The following is a 19,025-nucleotide window of genomic DNA, read 5'->3' on the forward strand; positions in this document are numbered from 1 at the left end:
AGCTTAGGGCAAAGCTTAGGCCAATACAAAGAGCAAGAATCTCTCCAGAATAACCACCCACCCGCTCAGCCAATGATGGCATCGAGATATACTAGGTACTTCACTGACAAGCACCAGAGCATTCCAAAGGCAAAGGCAAAGCACAGACAAAAAAACAAACCAAGAGCTAGCTTCCTAATCAAGCAGACTATGTATGCTGCTCGACAGCCATCTCTACAGCATTATGTGAATGAGAGCAGAAAGTTTAAGTGCTTTTTAGTGAGCTCTCAGGAAAAAGTGTTTGCAAAATGCATGGTGAGGCAGTTACATAACTAAGAGCTCCACTTTCCAAGCCTCTCAGGAATACATGTTTAGGTTAAAAGCTTCCCTATACTTGTTACATAGGGCAAGGTCTGCTCAGCACTGAATGCAAACTACAGAACACAACTGCAGGTGCAAAGGAGGAAATGCTAGAGGCATAATAGTGCTTCAACATTTATTTTCCCCAAAGACACACAGGAAAAGAATTAAAACAGTTCTAAAAGCTGCAATGCTTTACAATACTACACAATACAAATACTAACCAGCAGGGAGGTCCTCCATTCAGGCCTTTATGTCAGTAGGTGCATAAAGCTGTTTCATTTACTTCAGGTACAGAACAAGTGACAGGAGAAATGTATGGCAGAGTCGTTCGTTTGGTTCAAGGCCAGGAAATTCTCCTGAGATGGATGCTCTGCTGTTGACTGGAAGCCACGTTCAACAGATACTGCTCACACTGCATACAGACGTCTACAGTCTGCCAGTCTGCCATGGTCCCTGCGTAACAGCACAGAGGCTGTGCTAGGCAACGAGGTTCCAAAGTAACAGGTACACTGGAGTGGGAGAAGGGAAAAAAAAAAGCAGGGGAGCAAAGCTGATTCAGGTTTCTATTAGAGGGTAGACTGGTCTTCCACCCTTCCCAGATGCATGATCAAACACTGCTTAGGGATTTAGCTAAACACATGATTTCAACAGAGCAGTCAGCTCCACTTAGGAAAGCTACGAAGCACCAGAACAGTTTCATTTACTGACATCTTCTTTCTATGGACAGTGTCAGCCAAAGGGCTAATGGATATCTGTGGATGATTCAAGGCTATAGCCACACCCTTACGCTGTAGGATTGGGTGGGTTGTTATTCTGAAGTACAGCAGAAATGCAGTCAGCTCAGACTTCTTCCGCAGCACCTGCGTTATGAGACAGATCAAACTACTGCTTGACACAGTTAAGTTCCGTAGCAAATGCTACCCCTGATTTTTGGCAACTGAAGTACGAGCCTTTGAACCAGAAACTGGTGTGACTATTTTGGCTGCACTAAAGAATGGTTTCAGAGAGAAAAGGTAACTGTTGTCCCAGTGTAACATATAACTGATTTGGAAAGAAGAGAACAGATAATCTATGTTTCCAGTCCTAGATATCACATTTACACCCACAAGGTCTGTCTTTTCCATGCAGAACGCTTTTTGAAACAGTTCCCTTTCTGGGGACAAAAAGGAAAGGGTGTTTCTACATGTGTAGAGGGATTGAGAAACCTACTCTTCAGTCAGTTATACCTGAGACCATTAGCATACAATATTTTTAAGTATAAAGGGGCTACTCCTGGGTTGCAGTGGCAGACACCATAGGGGATAGACTATAACAGGGTCTGGAAAGTCTCATATATTGACTGTTTCTTGCAACAGCTTCCTATGCCTGGACAAATATGGACACTTCTGAAACAGTGTGAAAAACCTAGTAGCTAAAAAGAAAAATGGATTTCAGGTACACACACATACACATCCTCCCTTTTGGTCATCTAAAATCCATAATACCTCCAGAGAACTGTAGACTAGTGAGGCCAGTAGCTAAACCAGTCATTCAGCATAACCCATTCAGCTGACCAGCATAATACTATATACTGCATTGTCTACATGTTTGTAAACTTACATATACAAGCAACTGATAACTTTTTTCAAGGTAAAAACATAACATCTCTATCCCAGCTTACCCAAAACATTCCCAGTGTTCTATCTCATGTAGCAGTTTCGAGATCATCTGCTCTTGAATAGCTGGGTCCTCCTCTCTGGAGAGTCTTAAAAGTTTTAAGAAGTGAAGTGGGAGATGTACAGACGTTCTGAAAGGCATGGACACCTAGAATCACAACACAAGTCACTTGAGTTTTCACAAAAACAAATCCTCCTTAGCAGGAAAATTATTTGGCATGCAATTGATTTATTGGTGCACTTAGGAGATAGACCTTAATCCAGTGAACTTCCTGACCCTTGCATAGAGTAATCCCAACCACTTTACACAGAATGAAAGAAAGAGGAACCAGAACTGTTTTAGCAGAATATGACGAGACATGCCTGTGGCACCCTGGCTGCTTTTGCACCTTGTAATATTCCCTCTCTTTTCTTAGAAAGAAGTGAGAGGGTAGATTTGAGGAATCAGTGGGGTGAAGGAAAGCTTCCTATGATGCAGAGACAATGTAGAAAACCATATATGCTTTTGTAAAGACTAGACTTGCCTTGATGCAGCAGTCACAGCAGACAATGCTAAGAAAAAAAGGTTCTCAGCATTATCATTTGAATAAAGATCAGCAGATACGAATATTGCAACTAACAGTGACTTTCCCAAGTAGGTCTTAATTTGTGATTGAGCCGTAACCACTTAATGGCAAAGTTAGCAAGCTTAGAAATCCCCTGTTCAGTTTGCTAGCCCTCCTATGCTAATTTAGATCATCTGAAATGCATCAGCCTCCATAGCTTGAAGGCTTTATCTAAAAACGGCCATTACTTTTCACCCAGCACTACCATCAGACAATCTCCAAGTTCCTAGTGGTTGTTTACTTGTTGCTTGTATTCAGTTTAGCGCTTCACCACTGCTTCAAATAGATTTAAGTAGCCTGAAGTTCCTCTTTTCCTCTCCCATGAGCAGAAAACCTCTGACAAGTAAGTATACACAAGTAAGTCCAACTCCACTCCCAGTCACAGGATCTGGAGTTCACCTTTCCAGTTCTCAGCAGAAGATTCTGGTGAGGAGCCTTCTCCTAGAACCTTCTCAAGCCCTTCGCTAAAGTTAAATCTGACCTTTACAGCAAAATGCAGAGTAACCTCAGAGAAATTGAACCTAATACTTGCACAGTAAATTTTGTTAGTGCTAGCTTAATACTAGGAGTTAAAATTGAGATACCACTTCAGAGGCAAGCTTTTTCCACATCCTCTGCAGCTGTAGACACTTCAGCCTCGCTTGCACAGCAGGGCAAAACTGAAGTGCTCAGCAACCTGTCCCTATCCAGTACTGCAACTGTTTGAATACTATTGTCAGTACTACTCTTTTCCTCTTTCCTCCCTCCACATTCAGTCCTTTTGTACCAGCTCACCTGCTGCAGAGGTAACAGCTGTAAGGCCACTTAAGAAACATCTGCTTATGGCAGCTGAAACAGATCTGTGGAAAAGAAAGTTACTTGTGAATGCCAATGGGAGATATCTTTGTACCAACAGTATCCACTGCCTGCCAAAGATCAAGCACATAAACCAGCCTTCTAAAGGCTTTAGATCCACATTACAATAACAGAGGTCCAATAAAGGATAGCAAAGACACAGGAAATAAAAGCTAAAAAGGCAAAAAGAAGTCCTACTTGCAGGCCAGTGTTTCTATGATGCAGAGGTTTGAGGCAGCTGCCAGACAACAGGAGTTTAAAAAAAGACTCTTGAGCAAACAATAGCTATATTGTGCAAGAGTGTAACAGTAGCTAGTTAAGAGAGAGAGAAGAAGAGAGACATTCTTTGAGGTAGACTGCAGCAATCCCAGAGAGATTAAGTCAGGGCAAAATTGAATCCAATCCTGAAGCAAAATGTGAGTCATAAGGAAGCTGATGAGTCACTTGAACTTTATAAAAAAGAACACATTCATACACAGCTGGCAGTCAGAAGTGATATTATCTTGAGAACTAGAGCTTGTGAAAGCTAAAAAAACTTGAGTAGCAAGAACACAAAGGGGATAAGAATGCCATTTTGCAACAGGCAGAAAGCAGGCAAGTTAAAGCAGCGTTAGTAAGGTGAGAAGAAAACAAGAATTCAGTCTCAGGAGCATCAGACAGATGCTCTGTCTGTACTGCTAAATAAGCAAGGGCAAGAAGCTGACCCTTAAGCCAAGCAGCACAGACTTCCTCACATCTGTGTTGCAAAGGGCTTGTACTCCTGTCATTTGCTCTAAATGGGCTGGTTGCAAGAGCCCTTCTAAAGGAGACTTAGTGAATAAGCCATCAGTTGAGCAGAGCCAACAGCCCTGTGCTGCAGGTCCTGTCCCCCTCATCTTCCCGACCTTTGCATCCACTCAGCAAGGTGGTTTGAGTTAGCACAACTCAGATGTGGGAGCCCAAATTAAAAGCCTTTGTTTCACTGTTTAGCAGCATCAAATCCTAATTCCTTGCTTTGTGATTTCAAAGCTGGCCAACAGTCATGGCAGTCATAGAATCATTAAGGTTAGAAAAGGCCTCTAAGATCATCCAGTCAAACCATCAGCATGGTGGCTCCACTATTTCTCTGGGCAGCCTGTTGCAATGCTTCATCACTCTTTCAGTAAATAAGTTTTTCCCAATATCTAGTCTAAACCTCGCCTGGCATGACTTGAGGCCATTTCCTCTTATCTGTCGCTTGGGCGGAGACCAACACCCACTTCACTACAACCTCTTTTCAAGTAGTTGTAGTGAGTGATAAGTGATAAGGTCTCCCCTCAGCCTCCTCTTCTTCATACAAAAAGCCCCACTTCCCTCAGCTGCTCCTTGTAAGACTTGTGCTCCAGCCCCTTCACCAGCTTTACCGCCCTTCTCTGGACACACTCCAGCACCCCAGTGTCTTGCTTGTACCAAGGGGCCCAAAACAATACAGTATTTGAGGTACCATCACCAAGTACAGGGGCACAAGCACTTCCCTACTCCTGCTAACCACACCATTTCTGATGCAAGCCAGGACACTGTTGGCCTTCTTGGCCACCTTGGCACACTGCTGCCACCTGTTTAACCAGGTGTTCCCCAGCACCTCCAAGTCCTTTTCCGTTGGGCAGCTTTCCAGTGTGGAAACAACAGACAAGAACTATCAGTCAAAGACTGTTGTTTTCTAGGCAACTTACGCTTGATAAGAAGCCTTCACTGCACAAGCATTAGAAGTTTTTTTTACAGTCTAGGACCAAACTCGGGTCAGCTATACGAATAGGATAAGTTAAGGCTGAGAGCACCTCAGCAGTTCAGCGCTGAGGGCCATGAAGCTAGTCAGCTGTTGAAAAGGCAAAGACAACACAAAGAGGAGAGTAACCATACCTTTGCTCTTGAGAAGACAACATCACTAATTCCTTGGAAGAAGCCTTGCCCTTCCAGCACCATCATTGCATATCTGGTTCCAATCAGCTCAGCGATGGTTGGTGAAGGCCACTTGTTAGGAAAGGGACAGTCCTATCAAAAGACAGAAGTTACGTGTCAAAGAAAGCTGAAGGAAGCAGATATTTAGGGATATTTCATCCTCACAACCGGGTCTCAAAAGTCTCAGGAGTACTTGTCCCCAAACCTGAGTTTTGCTTGTGATGAGAAGCATCAGTTGACTCTTTATCATACCAGCAGAGAAACTATTGCAAGCCTCTTAGTCATTGCTATAGTTTTCAAGCAGCTTCCCCACACCTCGTTAGAGAAGCAGGGCCCTTGATCACCACAGTAGTTAGTACCATCTCCAGAGCCAGTCTCTGGTGAATTCTATTCTTTGGTACAGACCCCAGCACAGATGGAACAGTGGCCCATCCTATGACACACTCTTACTTCTCTTTCTAAAGACGCACTGGCCCCATTCAAGTGCCAGCAATAGTCTGGTGGTCGACCAAGAGAGACAATCGTGTTTTTATGCCAAGTGGGGAGCCTAACTTGCCTGCATCCCCCACCACACTGCTGAACAGAGAGGTCACGGAGGTTTGGTTAGTTTGGAGCCTTGCCATGGGTGGGGCAGAGAGAGGTGCAGAAGGAAAGGAAGCAAAGGCAAAGCACACATTGTCACAGCAGAACAGGGAGAGGCCAAGATTCAGAAGCTTGCACAGAAGGGCAGAAAATTCAGCACTGCTCCTACAGCCATTCAGAACCTGATGACTTCAGTATTGCCTGCAATTAAAAGACAGTGATGCTGTGGTATCTACATCTTGTCAATCACTTGTTCCCTTTACAGCAGCTTAAAGGATGTTTGTGAAAGTATCAGAATCCAGGAAGAATGAGGGGAGATGAAGAAAGGACAGTCCCACTGCAGGCCACAGTCTGCTTGAGAAAGCCTTGAGTGATATTTTCAAGTAATGCAGTGGTATTTTTCTCCTCTTGTATGAGGAATAACTTTCATATTAAACTGTGAAGCCTCCACAAGGTCACTACAGCATCCAGTCTTCTCAAACTGTCTCCAAAGAGACAATTATATCCCAACATGTACAATATGGCCTAAGATAAAACCCACAGAACACGCTTCCCTCTTGCACAAGGATCAAGGTGCAAGCTCTGGTACAGATGTATCAGACCAGACTTACAAGTTCCTCGTTTTGAAGGCCTGGCTCTAAAGACTTGGACCTTGCTCTGCATGGAGGCAGCTGCTGTTGGCCAGCATTCAGGAAACCATTAGGTGTAACATCTCCTAGTGTGGGTGCACTCATGGGAGGACACGTGCAATTTGAAGCAAGACCTGGGTAGGAAGAGAGAGTTTTAGAGTGCAGAAAACGAGCTGGCAGCTTCTAAGTATTCATCCCAAAAGCTGCCTTCTGAAGGTAGCAAGGCATACACCTCTCTCCCTCAGCCCCCATCAGCTTGGATCACAAAAAGGAGAGGTTACAGTAATTATGTTTGTCAGTAAGCAGTGATGAGGCTTCATTAGCACCATTTAATTTAATAAAAAGTGAGTGGTGCGCTTTCTCCTTGAGCATTCAAAATTTTCATTTAGCTTTTACTGTGAATTCCAGTTAGGCCTCTGGGGATGTGCTATCATTGTTTTGAAGCTGCAGGAGCTATGCAAGCTTCAGTCAACTGCTAAAGAATAGTTTTCTAAGGGCACCTCCCTGGACTCGTTAGTGTTGCAGCTTCTCCTGTGAAGTGTCTTAGGATAATCAGAGGGAAGGTGTACAGTGAGCCCTTTCTAAGGCTCTGGGAACTCAACAGGCCACTGACTGTAAACCATCACCTGGTTTAGACATGCAGCTAGACATACACTGACCTGTGCTGTTGCAGGATGCTACTGGTGATCTGGCTGAAGCAAGGCAGGAGCTGGAAGGCAGCTTGGGAGTGGTTTCCTGTAGAACATAGGACAGGGTAGTCTTTGAGTTGCATGGAAGAGACACCAGGCCCACTTCCTCAGAAGAACTGCTGCTAAACACAGCCCAAGATACCCAGGACTGACCAGAAATGTTCAAGGCTTAGCCAAATAGAGAATGGAAAGAGAAATCAATGCAACTTTATATTCCAAGAGGAAATGGCAAGTTAATTCCCTTTGCAAGCTGGAAGCTCCAGCCAAGCTAGTGAAATTTCAGACTCATCTGCTCTCTCTCACTGAAGCCCAATGCAGATTAGTCAGTGTCATTTGTTCAGGAACCAAATTCACAAAATCCTCCCTGTTTTCCATTGTAACCATTTTCTTGGCTGCAGCTCACATGCAGCAGCTCTGGAGAACAGTTCAAGAGACTGTGCCCCACTAAAACTCAAACCCAATGCTGTTATCGGTATTGTTTCTAGCTTCTCTAGAAAAGCAGAAAACAAATTTGATTATAGTAGTCTCCATATGAAGGTCCTTCTAGTTTAGTAGTAATAAATCAACCACAGGGTTCCCAAATGCTGGACCTTCCTACAAGCAGCACAGGCTTGTGCAAATATAACTGAGATTTTCTGCTTTTATTAATTCATATTAAGCAACTGCAATTCAGACAGAATTGTTTACAGAAAACAGATTCCTGTTTGTATGCCAGTGCATCTGTGCTAGACATGATGCATTGGAGCTTAAGTTCTGTTCCACAGAGTTTCTGAATATGCTCAAACTGAATCCCAGAACCAAGGAGACAACATTTGCACGATCAGGCTAGGAGTTCAGGAACCCAAAAGGCTATGTATTGCAGTTTAGAGAAGAATGGTGTTCCCAAAATTGCTCAAGCAGAAAAGTGGGTATTCACCAAAGTGAACTTCTGAAAATAAATCATGAAGCTTTCCTTCCACATGCTGACATACTTTGTGAAATGCAAATACATCAACACATCTAGCATCAAATGTCTTACTGAGAGGTAACAGTGGGAATTGTTCTGGTCCATATTGACTAAACTCTGACGTATATTAAAACTTTTGCAGGATCTAGCTTTAAAAGACCAGAAGAGATCTTGGTCCTATAGGCCTTAGTGACAGCAGAAAAAGAAATGTTGAAATAAGGTATGCAAAGGCCTTAAGTGAACCTAATAGTACGACATTCATGAACTTTTGACAGACAAGATTGCCCACACTAGGATTTGAACCTGACGTTCCAGGCTATGCGTGTGCAGATCTAATGCCTAAAGTACTTGTGCCTCTCCAGAGTCCTTTCATTTAAAGCCTTACCTGAACTCCTGGTCCCAGCTGCTGTGTTGTAGTGTTGACAATTCTAAACTTGGTACTGGCACCTTGGAGAGTTGAGAAACTATCGCCTGGAGATTTCAAGGCAATATGTGTCGTCACAAGTGTTTCTGCCAGGGAGCAGGGCAAGAAAAAAACCACACACATACAGGAGAGAGAAGATATTTTGCTGTGACAAGAAAATGATAAATGTGATACCCACATATTAGAATTTGATGTTTGGCTAGACTTTTTCCCAGCGGTTACATAATCTTGTAGTTTTCAGCTGATGATCAAAATCCTGTTCTCTCACTTAGTGGATAAATTTGAACATCCCTAAAAAAAGCATAAGCTGAAACATCTTTTGAGTTAAGGCAGAAACAGATTTTCTAAAAAAGAACAGATCTTATGCCATACACCTCTAGCAACACAAAATTTGCATTCCCACCTCTATTGCATTATATATGTTATGAAAAAAGATAAGGGAGCTTTCATTTCAAAGGCCATTCATTATTTTGTATTCAATGCTGACTTCACATGCATGCTTGATAGATCAACTTCATAGCAGGTACCTTTGGGCCTACTCCCATTTCCCCTTGCTGCTGCTGACTGAAGCTTCTGTGGTGGTTTTATTTCTGCCATGAGCTGTTCGTCCCGTGGAGCACACTCTTCCAGCTTCCTCTCCAGCACCTGCAGGCAAAGCACAGCACCAGAAGGAGCCAATGGACAGAGCAATGAGAGCACTGGTAACAGAACTACTTCAGCAATGGCACTGTTATACAAGCATCTCTCACTCAAGAGGGCACTGGGCCTTGCACGAGAGAATCCTTTGCATAGTAGAATACTTCAATGACCCTCAAATTTGAAACAGAGAACTCCAGGAGTACTTTCAGGACCACAAAATGTCCCAAATAGAAGAAGCATCAGAGGAAATAGGGAGATAGATTGTCTTTATCCTATGAAGATGTCATCACCCTTTTTCCAAACTCCATGTTTTGGTGGGAGGGTCTGCCCAAAAATTAAGTACAGTTATATGTCCACCTCCCAAATCCAAACCAGTAGCTAAGACATTAGCTCTATGTTCCTAGAAACTGTCCTGTCAGCTCTAGAATCATCTTAGTGCTGCATCTAATGATGGGAAAACAAGTCACCTACAGGTTTTAGATGAGGTTTGGAAGCAGCTACATCAGTGTCTGGGGTCTTGTGGTTTTGCTTGATGATCACCTGAAAAAGCAGAAATAATGCCTAAGCAACAGTTATTTTTCTACTGCTGGTACACCCACCCATTCAATGGCACAGCGAATGACTGAAGTCAGGATTTGGGAATGGGTGAGGTGCAGAAGGCATAACAAAGCCAAGCTGGGAAGCATGGAGTGATAAGGTTCAGTAATGTGGGACTTGTAGTAGAGACAGGTTTGTGGATGATAAGCTAAAGGCAATCTGAAGCACTGCATGGACCTTCCAGGCTTGCACAAGCAGCACAGAGCCTTCTAGCACAAGCAGCACAGAGCCTTCTAGCCCAAGCAGCTCCCAAACTGCTCCGAGGAGCCACTGGAAAACATTGTACTTAGATTTTCACAGCAGAAGCAATCCTGACAAGCACCATGGTCACATCACAATTTTGTCAGTGAGAACCCAGCTCCAGGGAAAAGAGTAATTGAACAGGTTAACAAGACTGTAACAGGAACTGTGGCAGCAGGCAGCTGCATGCCTAAGCTAGAGTCCCAGAGACTAGCTTAAAACCCCTACATAAACTAGGAACAATAGCAAGATAGAACCGCAGGGCAGGTATTCGGTGAGGCAGATTGTCTCTCTTATCAAGTCCTGTGCTTGCTGCATGGGGGAGAACTGACAAAAAAGTCAAACTGCACATGCACGTCTTTAGCAGCCTTGTTCACTTATTCTTACTTTGAGGCTACACCATTTACTTTCCCCGTGTGTACAATTCTAGAATGCACAGAAGTGCAGGTAGAGCAACACTACAGCTTCCCACGCTAGCTGTGCTTTCAATTCATTTGCAAATTAGACCACTGTTTGGTAGGCAAGTTTTAAAATAGCTTTGCAGATGGGGAAATCCTCTTTTAATGGGGAAATGCTTGTTCAAGAACCTTCATGACGTCCTGAGCAGTAACAGTCTGTGCTTTTTTTTAGCATTTCTGAATGCTGCTCTTCAAACACGTTTGTGCTTCTCCTAGATCACAAACTAATTTTAAGACGAAAATAAAATCAAGACCCAGTTCATCCTGCCACCTTGAGTTACGGTTCTGTACTGCACAGTGTATTGATACAGTACACTTCAAGGAACACAAGTGGTTATGATGTATTGCCTCCTTTTCACTGCTGTTCATTTATATATCAATCAAGATATCTCCAGAGAAATGTCATAGCCTTATCTGGAGGCTGGAACCACAGTCAAGAAATGCAAGAGCTGGGGTTTTAGAGGTGCGTGGTTTGGCTGAGGCTTTTAAAAAAAGCCCCTGCACACTAGCAGCACCCACAAGGGAAAACTAAGGCTGATGTCTGGTGTGGTATGTAAAGTTTTCAGTTTTAATAATATCCATCCCTATTACAAGCAGAGTTGTGTCTCATCTCCTGCCAAGATTTCTGTTTGCCAAGCATGTTAATGCCACAAAGTCTTATGCTAGTGTTTTAGATTTACTCATCATTCCCACCTCAAGCTGCAGCAAGTGAACAGCATCACAAGCCTTAAGAAGCACTCCAGATACTTTTGTGTCTGGTCATCTTCACCAACCATCCACATTGCTGGAAGCCCCTACTACACAAATCAGCACAACAATCGCCCCAGAAGGGGCTCAATTTCTTTTTACCCTGACTAAATTCCTGCAAGTACCTCATGTACACTGCCTAGAGGCCTGTGCCTGAGGCTAAGCAAAGGACTCACTCAAAAGTGCTTTTGCACTGGCAAACATCCTACAACATCTGTTAAGGCAAGGAATCTAGTAATGCTGGAGAGGCACAAGGGGACAAAAGCACCCAAGTCTGAAAGCATAGACAGGCAAGGGTCTTTTTCATGAAACTGTTGTATGCAAGGCAGAGTAATTGCTCTAAGAGAGGCAGTAGATGATCCGCAGAGGGGGGAAGCTTACCATCCAGCTTCATGAAAATGTTGCTATCCCAAAATTAAAATGTTACTGGAAACGAAGCACTTGGGTGGACAAACAGTGCGACGTAATGTTGAGCTGCAGCTGAGAGGGAGACACAAACACCCCCAGCTTTGGAAACATCTTTGAGAAAGACAGGCTCTCAACAAACAGTGCTTAGAGCTGAGGTAGAACAGGTGGCTTCAGAGTTGTACATTTACTCTAGTCACTCACCTTTCGAAGGGTATACTTCTTGTGCCGAACGTCATCCAAAAGTAATTCATAGGGAGAACGAATAATTTCTTTCGGAGGTGCACGACTGCGTGGTCGCTCAGTGGCCTTGCGCAGCCTCACACCATTCTGCAGTTCCTGCACGAGGCTGGGCCAGGGCGCTGCCTGGGACAAACCAGTGAAGGCCAGTCAACAGCTGGCTAGAATGCACAGAGCAGTATTCCCTCCCTCCGTGGAATAGGGCACATTTGGCAACTGAAGTCATTCAGAAACACAGATGTGTGTCCTTAACACCCACTTTAGCTCACTAAAGCTCTGTTCTGCTCAGTGCTAGAACAGAGGACTGCTTTTCTTTAGAGAAGTTCATTTGCAATGAGGGATCTGGGAGACTGCTTGCTAGGTTCATTCCTGAATTTTGTCATTAACATTATGAACGGACTTCAAAACACACCTTCTGCTATGAGGTAGCAAGCCCCATTTTATTGGATCTTACTTCCTGCAAGTTCCAGAGTTTTTTCATAGTATTGGACCCTAGGAACCACTGAGAATGATATCCCAAATCCTACCATTAAAATCCCCTGAAATTTCAAAAAACAAAGATTCAAGGGCCTACAAACAGAAGAGGAAGACAAGGGGAAAGAGATCTTATACTTTAAGATACTGCACAGCAGTGTGCATTAGCAGTTTCAGCCTAGAGACACAAGCTGATAGCTCAGAGCTGCGCATCTTGTTCCTGTGTTAATATCTGAGAATGCTCAGGCATGCAGCATAACCCAACAAAAGTTAAAGACAAGAAAAAAAGATCAACTCTATAGCATGTTTAGACAACATCATAATGGAAGTGCTAAGTCAACAGCTTATCTGAATCCCAAAGGCAAACTGAGTAAGAACTTGTGATTGTATTGTAAACAGAGAAAGGGAAGCAAAACATTTCGGAAAACTGCCTTAGAACAAAGCTTCTGAATTAGACTCCTCTTCCTTTTCCACTTCCAGTATGAAGCATCTTCTCTCAACTTATCTCTTCAGATATCTTGATATAATATCTGAAGTGTCTCATGCAGGCTTTGACTGATGGCTGCCTTCAAAGAGACAGGGGCTTTTTGTTGGATTGTTTTAGCATGGCTTTAGTCTAGTCATACCTCATCTCTGGAAAAGTAGAACTGTATATACCAGCTGTACCTCCTGGGCTATATTTATTGCATAAGAGAACACACACACATCTATGGCCTAACTGGTCAGCATTAGAGACCTTTGAAACACCTTATCCTTAGCCATCTGCACTTTCTAGAGTAGCATTTCACACGATGACAGAACTTCACTGAAAGATATGACTTGAAGAGAGACTTCTATACTGTGATATTGCCACATTAGTTTCAGGACAGGAATTGCCTTCAGCTGGCCATTTCAGAGCCACTTGTACACTGAAAACATTTTCTAAACGCAGGCTGCATCATTCTCACTCATACTTTTCTTTCCCTACTGACTGGATCACTGCAATTACTCTCCTTGTGCCATCACATGCATTGTCAAACTCCATATAAAGTTCCCACACCTGCACAATACAACACAAGATGCTACAACACTCCAAACTCACTGCATTCAGTTCGATAGATGAGGGGAAAGACAGCTGTGTTCCTAAAATGTGTCACTGCTCAGCATTTAAGGAGAGAATTGTCTTCTGATACATACAGATAAGCTCTGCTGAAACTGTACAACTCTGCACACCAGGCCTGTTTCATAGCAGTCAATGTATAAGTGTGGTCTGTAGAGAGCAACGGCTGCTTGGCACCACTCAAGGCATCAGCTCTAACCTGTGGGTTCCCAGTAAAGCTGGCATCCCAGTTACTTTAAATTCAAGAGTTTGTCAGAGCAATGCAATCAACTGCTGCTTAGGGACTTGGAAACTAGAGGCAGAGGATTTGCAACAGCGATCCTGCTTTTGGAATTCACATCTCCTGAAGGAGCAGAAGCCAAATGCACTGGCCTTCAGGCCACACTGCAAAGCCCATGTATTTATTCACATATTCCCTGCAGAAAAGAGCTATAGCAGTTGATGAGTTTGTGGTTTGAGATAGCTTGCCAGTTTATTTTAATAGATCACAAAACTGAGAATGTGCCCAAACACACATTTCACAAACATTTTCATACGAATAGTTTGAGCACGCTTCAAAGCAAGTGCTATTTAGACAAAGGGAGTGAGTCCACAAGTCTCTCGGGGCTTGCCGTTTGTCTCCACAGGCTCCAGACTACAGTGAATTTGTTTATGCTGGGCAGAACTCCAGCCAGAAGAGCTATTTGTTTCTGATTGAGCCCTGACTGTGTAAGGCCTTGAAAAGAACAGAATAAGTTGCTTTTTCTGCCCCAAACACACAATCCAAGACCTATGGAAGGGCAGAATAGAAGGACAAGAAAGGCAGCGAGCAGAGGGTAGGAGCTACCTCTCCAACATCACCCTCCTTCACTGGCCTTCAGTCCCCTCTAGCCCTGAACTAGCACAGATCCCATGTAAAAGTGAACTAGTCCACCCTAGTAGCACCATTAACAGAAGAGGTTTCTGGGAATTTTCAGTCCAGCTACAAGAAAGGAACTAATTACTTTTGGCAGGTGTCAGTTCCTGCCAAGAGCTGGAGTTTGGGACTAATTTGCAAGAAGAAATTGTCTGAGTAACTACTTGTGGACACTTACTCCAAAGACTGCCTCCCACTTCTTTTTTAGAAGTGGTTTAAGTTGAACCACAAAGACACTCTTTGTGTAGAATAAACATCCACAAGGTTAACACATGAAATAATTTAACTTCAAGCTCACTCTCCAACTTGTTTTACAGACAAGAGTTTAACTACTTAAGCTCTTGAACAACCTAAGAAGTTTTGTTTGTGTTCAAGCCCTGCTTTTCATTGAAGAGTCAATAGAAAGCCTCAGAGAGGCAAGGTAGAAAAAACCCCAACACCCTCCCATAATGAAAGAATTATATCCCTTACCCAGTGTTTTTCCTTCTTCTGAAGAGGATTTTCCCCTAAGTCTTCCACACTCATTTTTCTCAGTCTCTGAGAAGCAAGCACACAAAGTCATTACCTAGCACTTTTCAGTGATTTCCTATCTATCCAGTATAAATTATTAATGTTAATCTGAAAACCTTAGAAGCCCCAAACATTCAAAACCTACAATAAATTACTAATCTGGTACAGAGACAGTAGCCTTTCACATTGTGAAAATAGACCTTCAGCTAGGTTCTCCATTTCTAGTGCAATGGGAAGGTTACTTTAGAATTAGGTAAATGTGTTAAGGTAGATGGAGTAGCAACTAAGGATTAATCCCAAATATACCTCTTTGCAGGTCTGGATGGTGGTCACAATCTCCTGAAGTTCTATGTATTCAGCAAACAGATTCCTACAGGTCATTTCATAATGGCTGGTAGCCTCAGAAGGCCTGGACGAGTGCTCCTCACAGGCCTGAAAGAAGTGCAGCTACTTAAGAGAGATCTTGAAATAAGAAAAAAAAAATGGTAGGATAGAATAAAGCAAGATTTGGTTTCCTCAGTCCATGATTAAAAACTCTTCCTCAGAGCCCCTTCCTATTTTTTTTCCTCTATTGCAGATGAAGAGGAACAAAGAAGCAAGATGTCCAGTTTTATATGTACAACTACGCAAGAATCTGTGTAATTTATATATCTCATTCTCCATAAGGTGCTCTTTGAAATAAGTACCTGGAATGGGAAGCCTCCAATGTAGACAAAGCACAACCACTTGCCCTGTTCTTCCCCCCTCCCCTGATCCAACTAAGGAATGGGAAGTTTCTCATACCTTTAAATTATGGTTGAGAGTAAAATATGTTTGACTCGAGATATTCAAATCCCAGCTTCCACAGAAAATGAATACTATGGACAAGTGACTTTTTTCAATATCAATACTCTTCTAGATATCCAATTTGGAGACTATGTACAGAAGGACTTCACAGATACAGCTGTGTGAAAGCCATTCTCATCCCTCCTTCTCAATTCTTTCCCACAGGCAGTTGCATGCACCTAAGATAGTTTTGCCTTTTCCCTCTATGCCCTCCAACAAGCTACCCAGCTTTTTCCCAGAAGCTTCTCCCCTTGGTTAACTGCATTGTTCCACCAGCCCCTCTGAAGCTGCTGTATTTACTAAGTGGGAAGAAAAAGAAAACCTTGATAACATCCTGCAGGGTAACTGCTGGTTTCATTGCCTCATCATCCAGTTTCAACATGAAGCACAGCAGCCTCTCCAAAGGCTCACTCAGTTCTCGCTCCACTTGGCTGTTGATTCCCCAGTCCAGGGCTTCATAGATCACCAGTCCCAAGTGCTCCAGCAGCTGCAGACAGAGACCAAGCAAGCAGTGCAGCACAAAGCATTGTGGAGGACTTCACAGCTCTTGCTGCCCAGCCATGCACTCACCCTCCACTGCCCCTCGGGGCTTAGCACATCTCTTGGGATGAGAAGGGCCCAAAAGGCAGTTAAATGCTCATCACATAGCCTGAGATACTCCCTAAACAAGGTGGTTTAAGATTTATAAATGCTTTATCTGGCACCTCTTAGTTATCTGTGAGGCGCCAGATATCTGTGACAAAAAGACTGTGGGCTATTCCACAGTAGGCAGCATCTCTGCACATTGTTTCCCAGTCCCATTGTCTTACTGGAGTTCAGTCCTAGCATTTTGTTTAATTTTCCAGATTGCAGGGGACAGAGTCACTCTCACAGAGAAGAAAAAAATTTAATCACCCTGATAGTTTCCAAAGACATCTACTTATCCTGAGCTAGCCACCTACTACAGCTATATTATATCGGCACACATATGAAAGCGAAGGCATGCTTACCTTATCCTCTGACTGCTCAATACCACCAGCATCTGAAAGGGAAAATAGAGGGGATGGAGAGAAAAGTAACTGCACAGGCATTTGTAAACAGCTCTTACAATCCCTGTCAAGACAGAGAAACAGGAAGAATTCTTGGTAATGAGGAAGTAAACCCCTCCAACTAAGGTCAGTCCCACCTGGTGAAAGTAGGCCTGTATTTAGGGACAATAAAAGCAACACAAGATACTCTTCTTATTGGGAGCATTAGCCCTAAACTAACTGCTGCTGGGTACTTTTTTTTTGTTTGCTAATAGGTGCCTAACCACAAGGAAGACACTAGATCTTTGTCTTCATTCTTTATTGCCCGCTCTTGTCCCTGAAGACTCAGCCTAGCATTGATCTCTGCAGCAGTGCAACCAAGTGGTGCACAAGACAAAGCTTGTTGCCGCTAGCTGGCTACACATAGTGACAGAAAAAGGAAACTGTCAATCACAGATATGTTGCAAGAGTTACTTTAACAAAGGAACCATACGTTGGGAGATGAGCAGCATGACATACAATAAATCCTCAGACTACTTATTTCAAATATCATTAAGTGGTAACAAGCTTTCATCCCAGCTGTTCCCTTGAACCAAAAGACTCACTAGAGAGCCATTAGAAAAATTATGCCATGCATCTTTATTATCACTCATTTACAGTTCTTTGAAATGAAGTATAGGCAGCAGAATAGCCCCAAGACAACATACAGAGAGAGAAGAGAAAAAAACCACAGCGGGAAAAAAATGTTCCTCCACTTAGTCTCCACATTACACCTTATAATAGGAACAGCCCTCAGATCCACAACTACCTACAATCTTACCAGACTTGTGGAACACCTTGAAGGAAACAGTGCCATCAGCATGAATAAAGATGCTTCCAAAACCTTTTATGAAAACAGAATGGAGTTGTGGGCACAGCCCCTGAGCCAACTGCTCCATTTTACGGCAACACTGAAAGCAGATAGCCCAGGCTTGCTCCTCGCTTATAGGATGTTCAAAACACCTCAGAATCTCAGCTAGAGAAACCTTTGTGGTCCTCTGCTTACACTGTAAAGACTCCATTTCTTAACTTTTGCCTCTCACCTCTACACTCAGCCTAAGAAAATTAACACCCCCTCTGCCCAGACCAGGCAAGTGCTCCTAGCAGCCTTTTATCAGTTCCACCTCCTGGTTTGCTCTCACGCCTCTTCTCCCTACAGGTGCGATGAGTAATGCCAATTTTGCTCTTTTTAAAAGGGACACCACTTTAATCTGTATTTGTATGAAACTCCTTGAAAGAAAATGGAACGTATACTACAAGAGAAGATCTAAAGAGGTTATAGACTACAAAATTCGTGCTCAGTTTAACTCCATTGTTTCTAAAAAATATACTAATGGAAATTAATTAATTAATGCAACACTACAGGCTTGGGGAAGAGTGGCTGAAAAGCTGCCTGACAGAAAAGAACATGGAGGTGATGGTCAACAGCCAGCTGAGCACAAGCCAGCAGCATGCCTAGGTGGCCAAGAAGGCCAGCAGCATCCTGGCTTGTATCAGAAATGGTGTGGCCAGCAGGACCAGGGAAGTGATTTTGCTCCTGTGCTCGGCACAGGTGAGGCCGCACCTCAAATACTCTGTTCCGTTTTGGGACCCTCAGTATAAGAAAGACAGTGAGGTGCTGGAGTGTGGCAATGGCATGCTGGCTCGTATTAGAAACAGTGTGGCCAGCAGGACCAGGGAAGTGAGTCTACCCCTGAGCTCAGGGGCAAGGTCACATCTCGAATTCTGTTTTCAGTTCTGGGCCCCTCACTAAAAGAAGGACATTGAAGTGCTGGAGCGTGTCCAGAGAAGAGCAACAGAGCTGGTGAAGGGGCTGGAGAACAAGTCTTATGAGGAGGAGCTGAGAGAGCTGGGGTTGTTTAGTCTGGAGAAAAGGAGACTGAGGGGAGATCATATCACTACCTACAACTGCCTGAAAGGAGGGGGTAGCGAGGTGAGTGTTGGTCTCTTCTCCCAAGTAACAAGTGATATATGAGAGGGAACCGCCTCACGCTGTGCCAGCGGAGGTTCAGATTAGATAAGCAGGGAAATTTTCTTCACTGCAAAGGCTCTCAGGCACTGGCAGAGGCTGCCCAGGGAGGTGGTGGAGTCACCGTCCCTGGAGGTGTTTAAAAGGCGGGTGGATGAAACGCTTAGGAGTATGTTTTACTAGTAGAAAGGGTTAAACTCAATGATCCCACAGGTCTTTTCCCGCCACGGGATTCCGTGACTCCACGTGACCAGCCCC

At 43.6% G+C, this 19,025-nt stretch overlaps 1 protein-coding gene across 1 annotated transcript; it reads right to left on the reverse strand.

The window, feature by feature from the left end:
- Positions 1-474: 474 nt before the first annotated feature.
- LOC138716732 (protein spire homolog 1-like) lies at positions 475-16,822 on the reverse strand. The gene is made up of 15 exons (XM_069849906.1): positions 16,742-16,822; positions 16,075-16,239; positions 15,234-15,359; positions 14,889-14,954; positions 11,914-12,075; positions 9,734-9,802; positions 9,151-9,268; positions 8,585-8,709; positions 7,224-7,299; positions 6,547-6,698; positions 5,315-5,446; positions 3,377-3,441; positions 2,522-2,549; positions 2,003-2,145; positions 475-851 (listed from the first exon to the last, which is right to left on the reverse strand). Exons 1-15 carry the CDS (start codon positions 16,820-16,822, stop codon positions 680-682), a joined length of 1,680 nt encoding a protein of 559 aa, XP_069706007.1. The 3' UTR covers positions 475-679.
- Positions 16,823-19,025: the final 2,203 nt, after the last annotated feature.

The sequence above is a fragment of the Phaenicophaeus curvirostris genome, chromosome 1, assembly GCF_032191515.1.
Source record: "Phaenicophaeus curvirostris isolate KB17595 chromosome 1, BPBGC_Pcur_1.0, whole genome shotgun sequence".
NCBI lineage: Eukaryota > Metazoa > Chordata > Aves > Cuculiformes > Cuculidae > Phaenicophaeus > Phaenicophaeus curvirostris.

What these genes read in the sequence shown, in the direction of transcription:
- LOC138716732 (XM_069849906.1), bottom strand. Translation starts at nt 16,822, where the DNA reads ATGCCTGTGCAGTTACTTTTCTCTCCATCCCCTCTATTTTCCCTTTCA. An exon ending in AGAAGTATACCCTTCGAAAG is followed by an intron (nt 9,803 to 11,913) that starts GTGAGTGACTAG and finishes CTGCTTTTTCAG; the next exon opens with GTGATCATCAAGCAAAACCA. An exon ending in AAATGGGAGTAGGCCCAAAG is followed by an intron (nt 8,710 to 9,150) that starts GTACCTGCTATG and finishes GCTCCCTGGCAG; the next exon opens with AAACACTTGTGACGACACAT.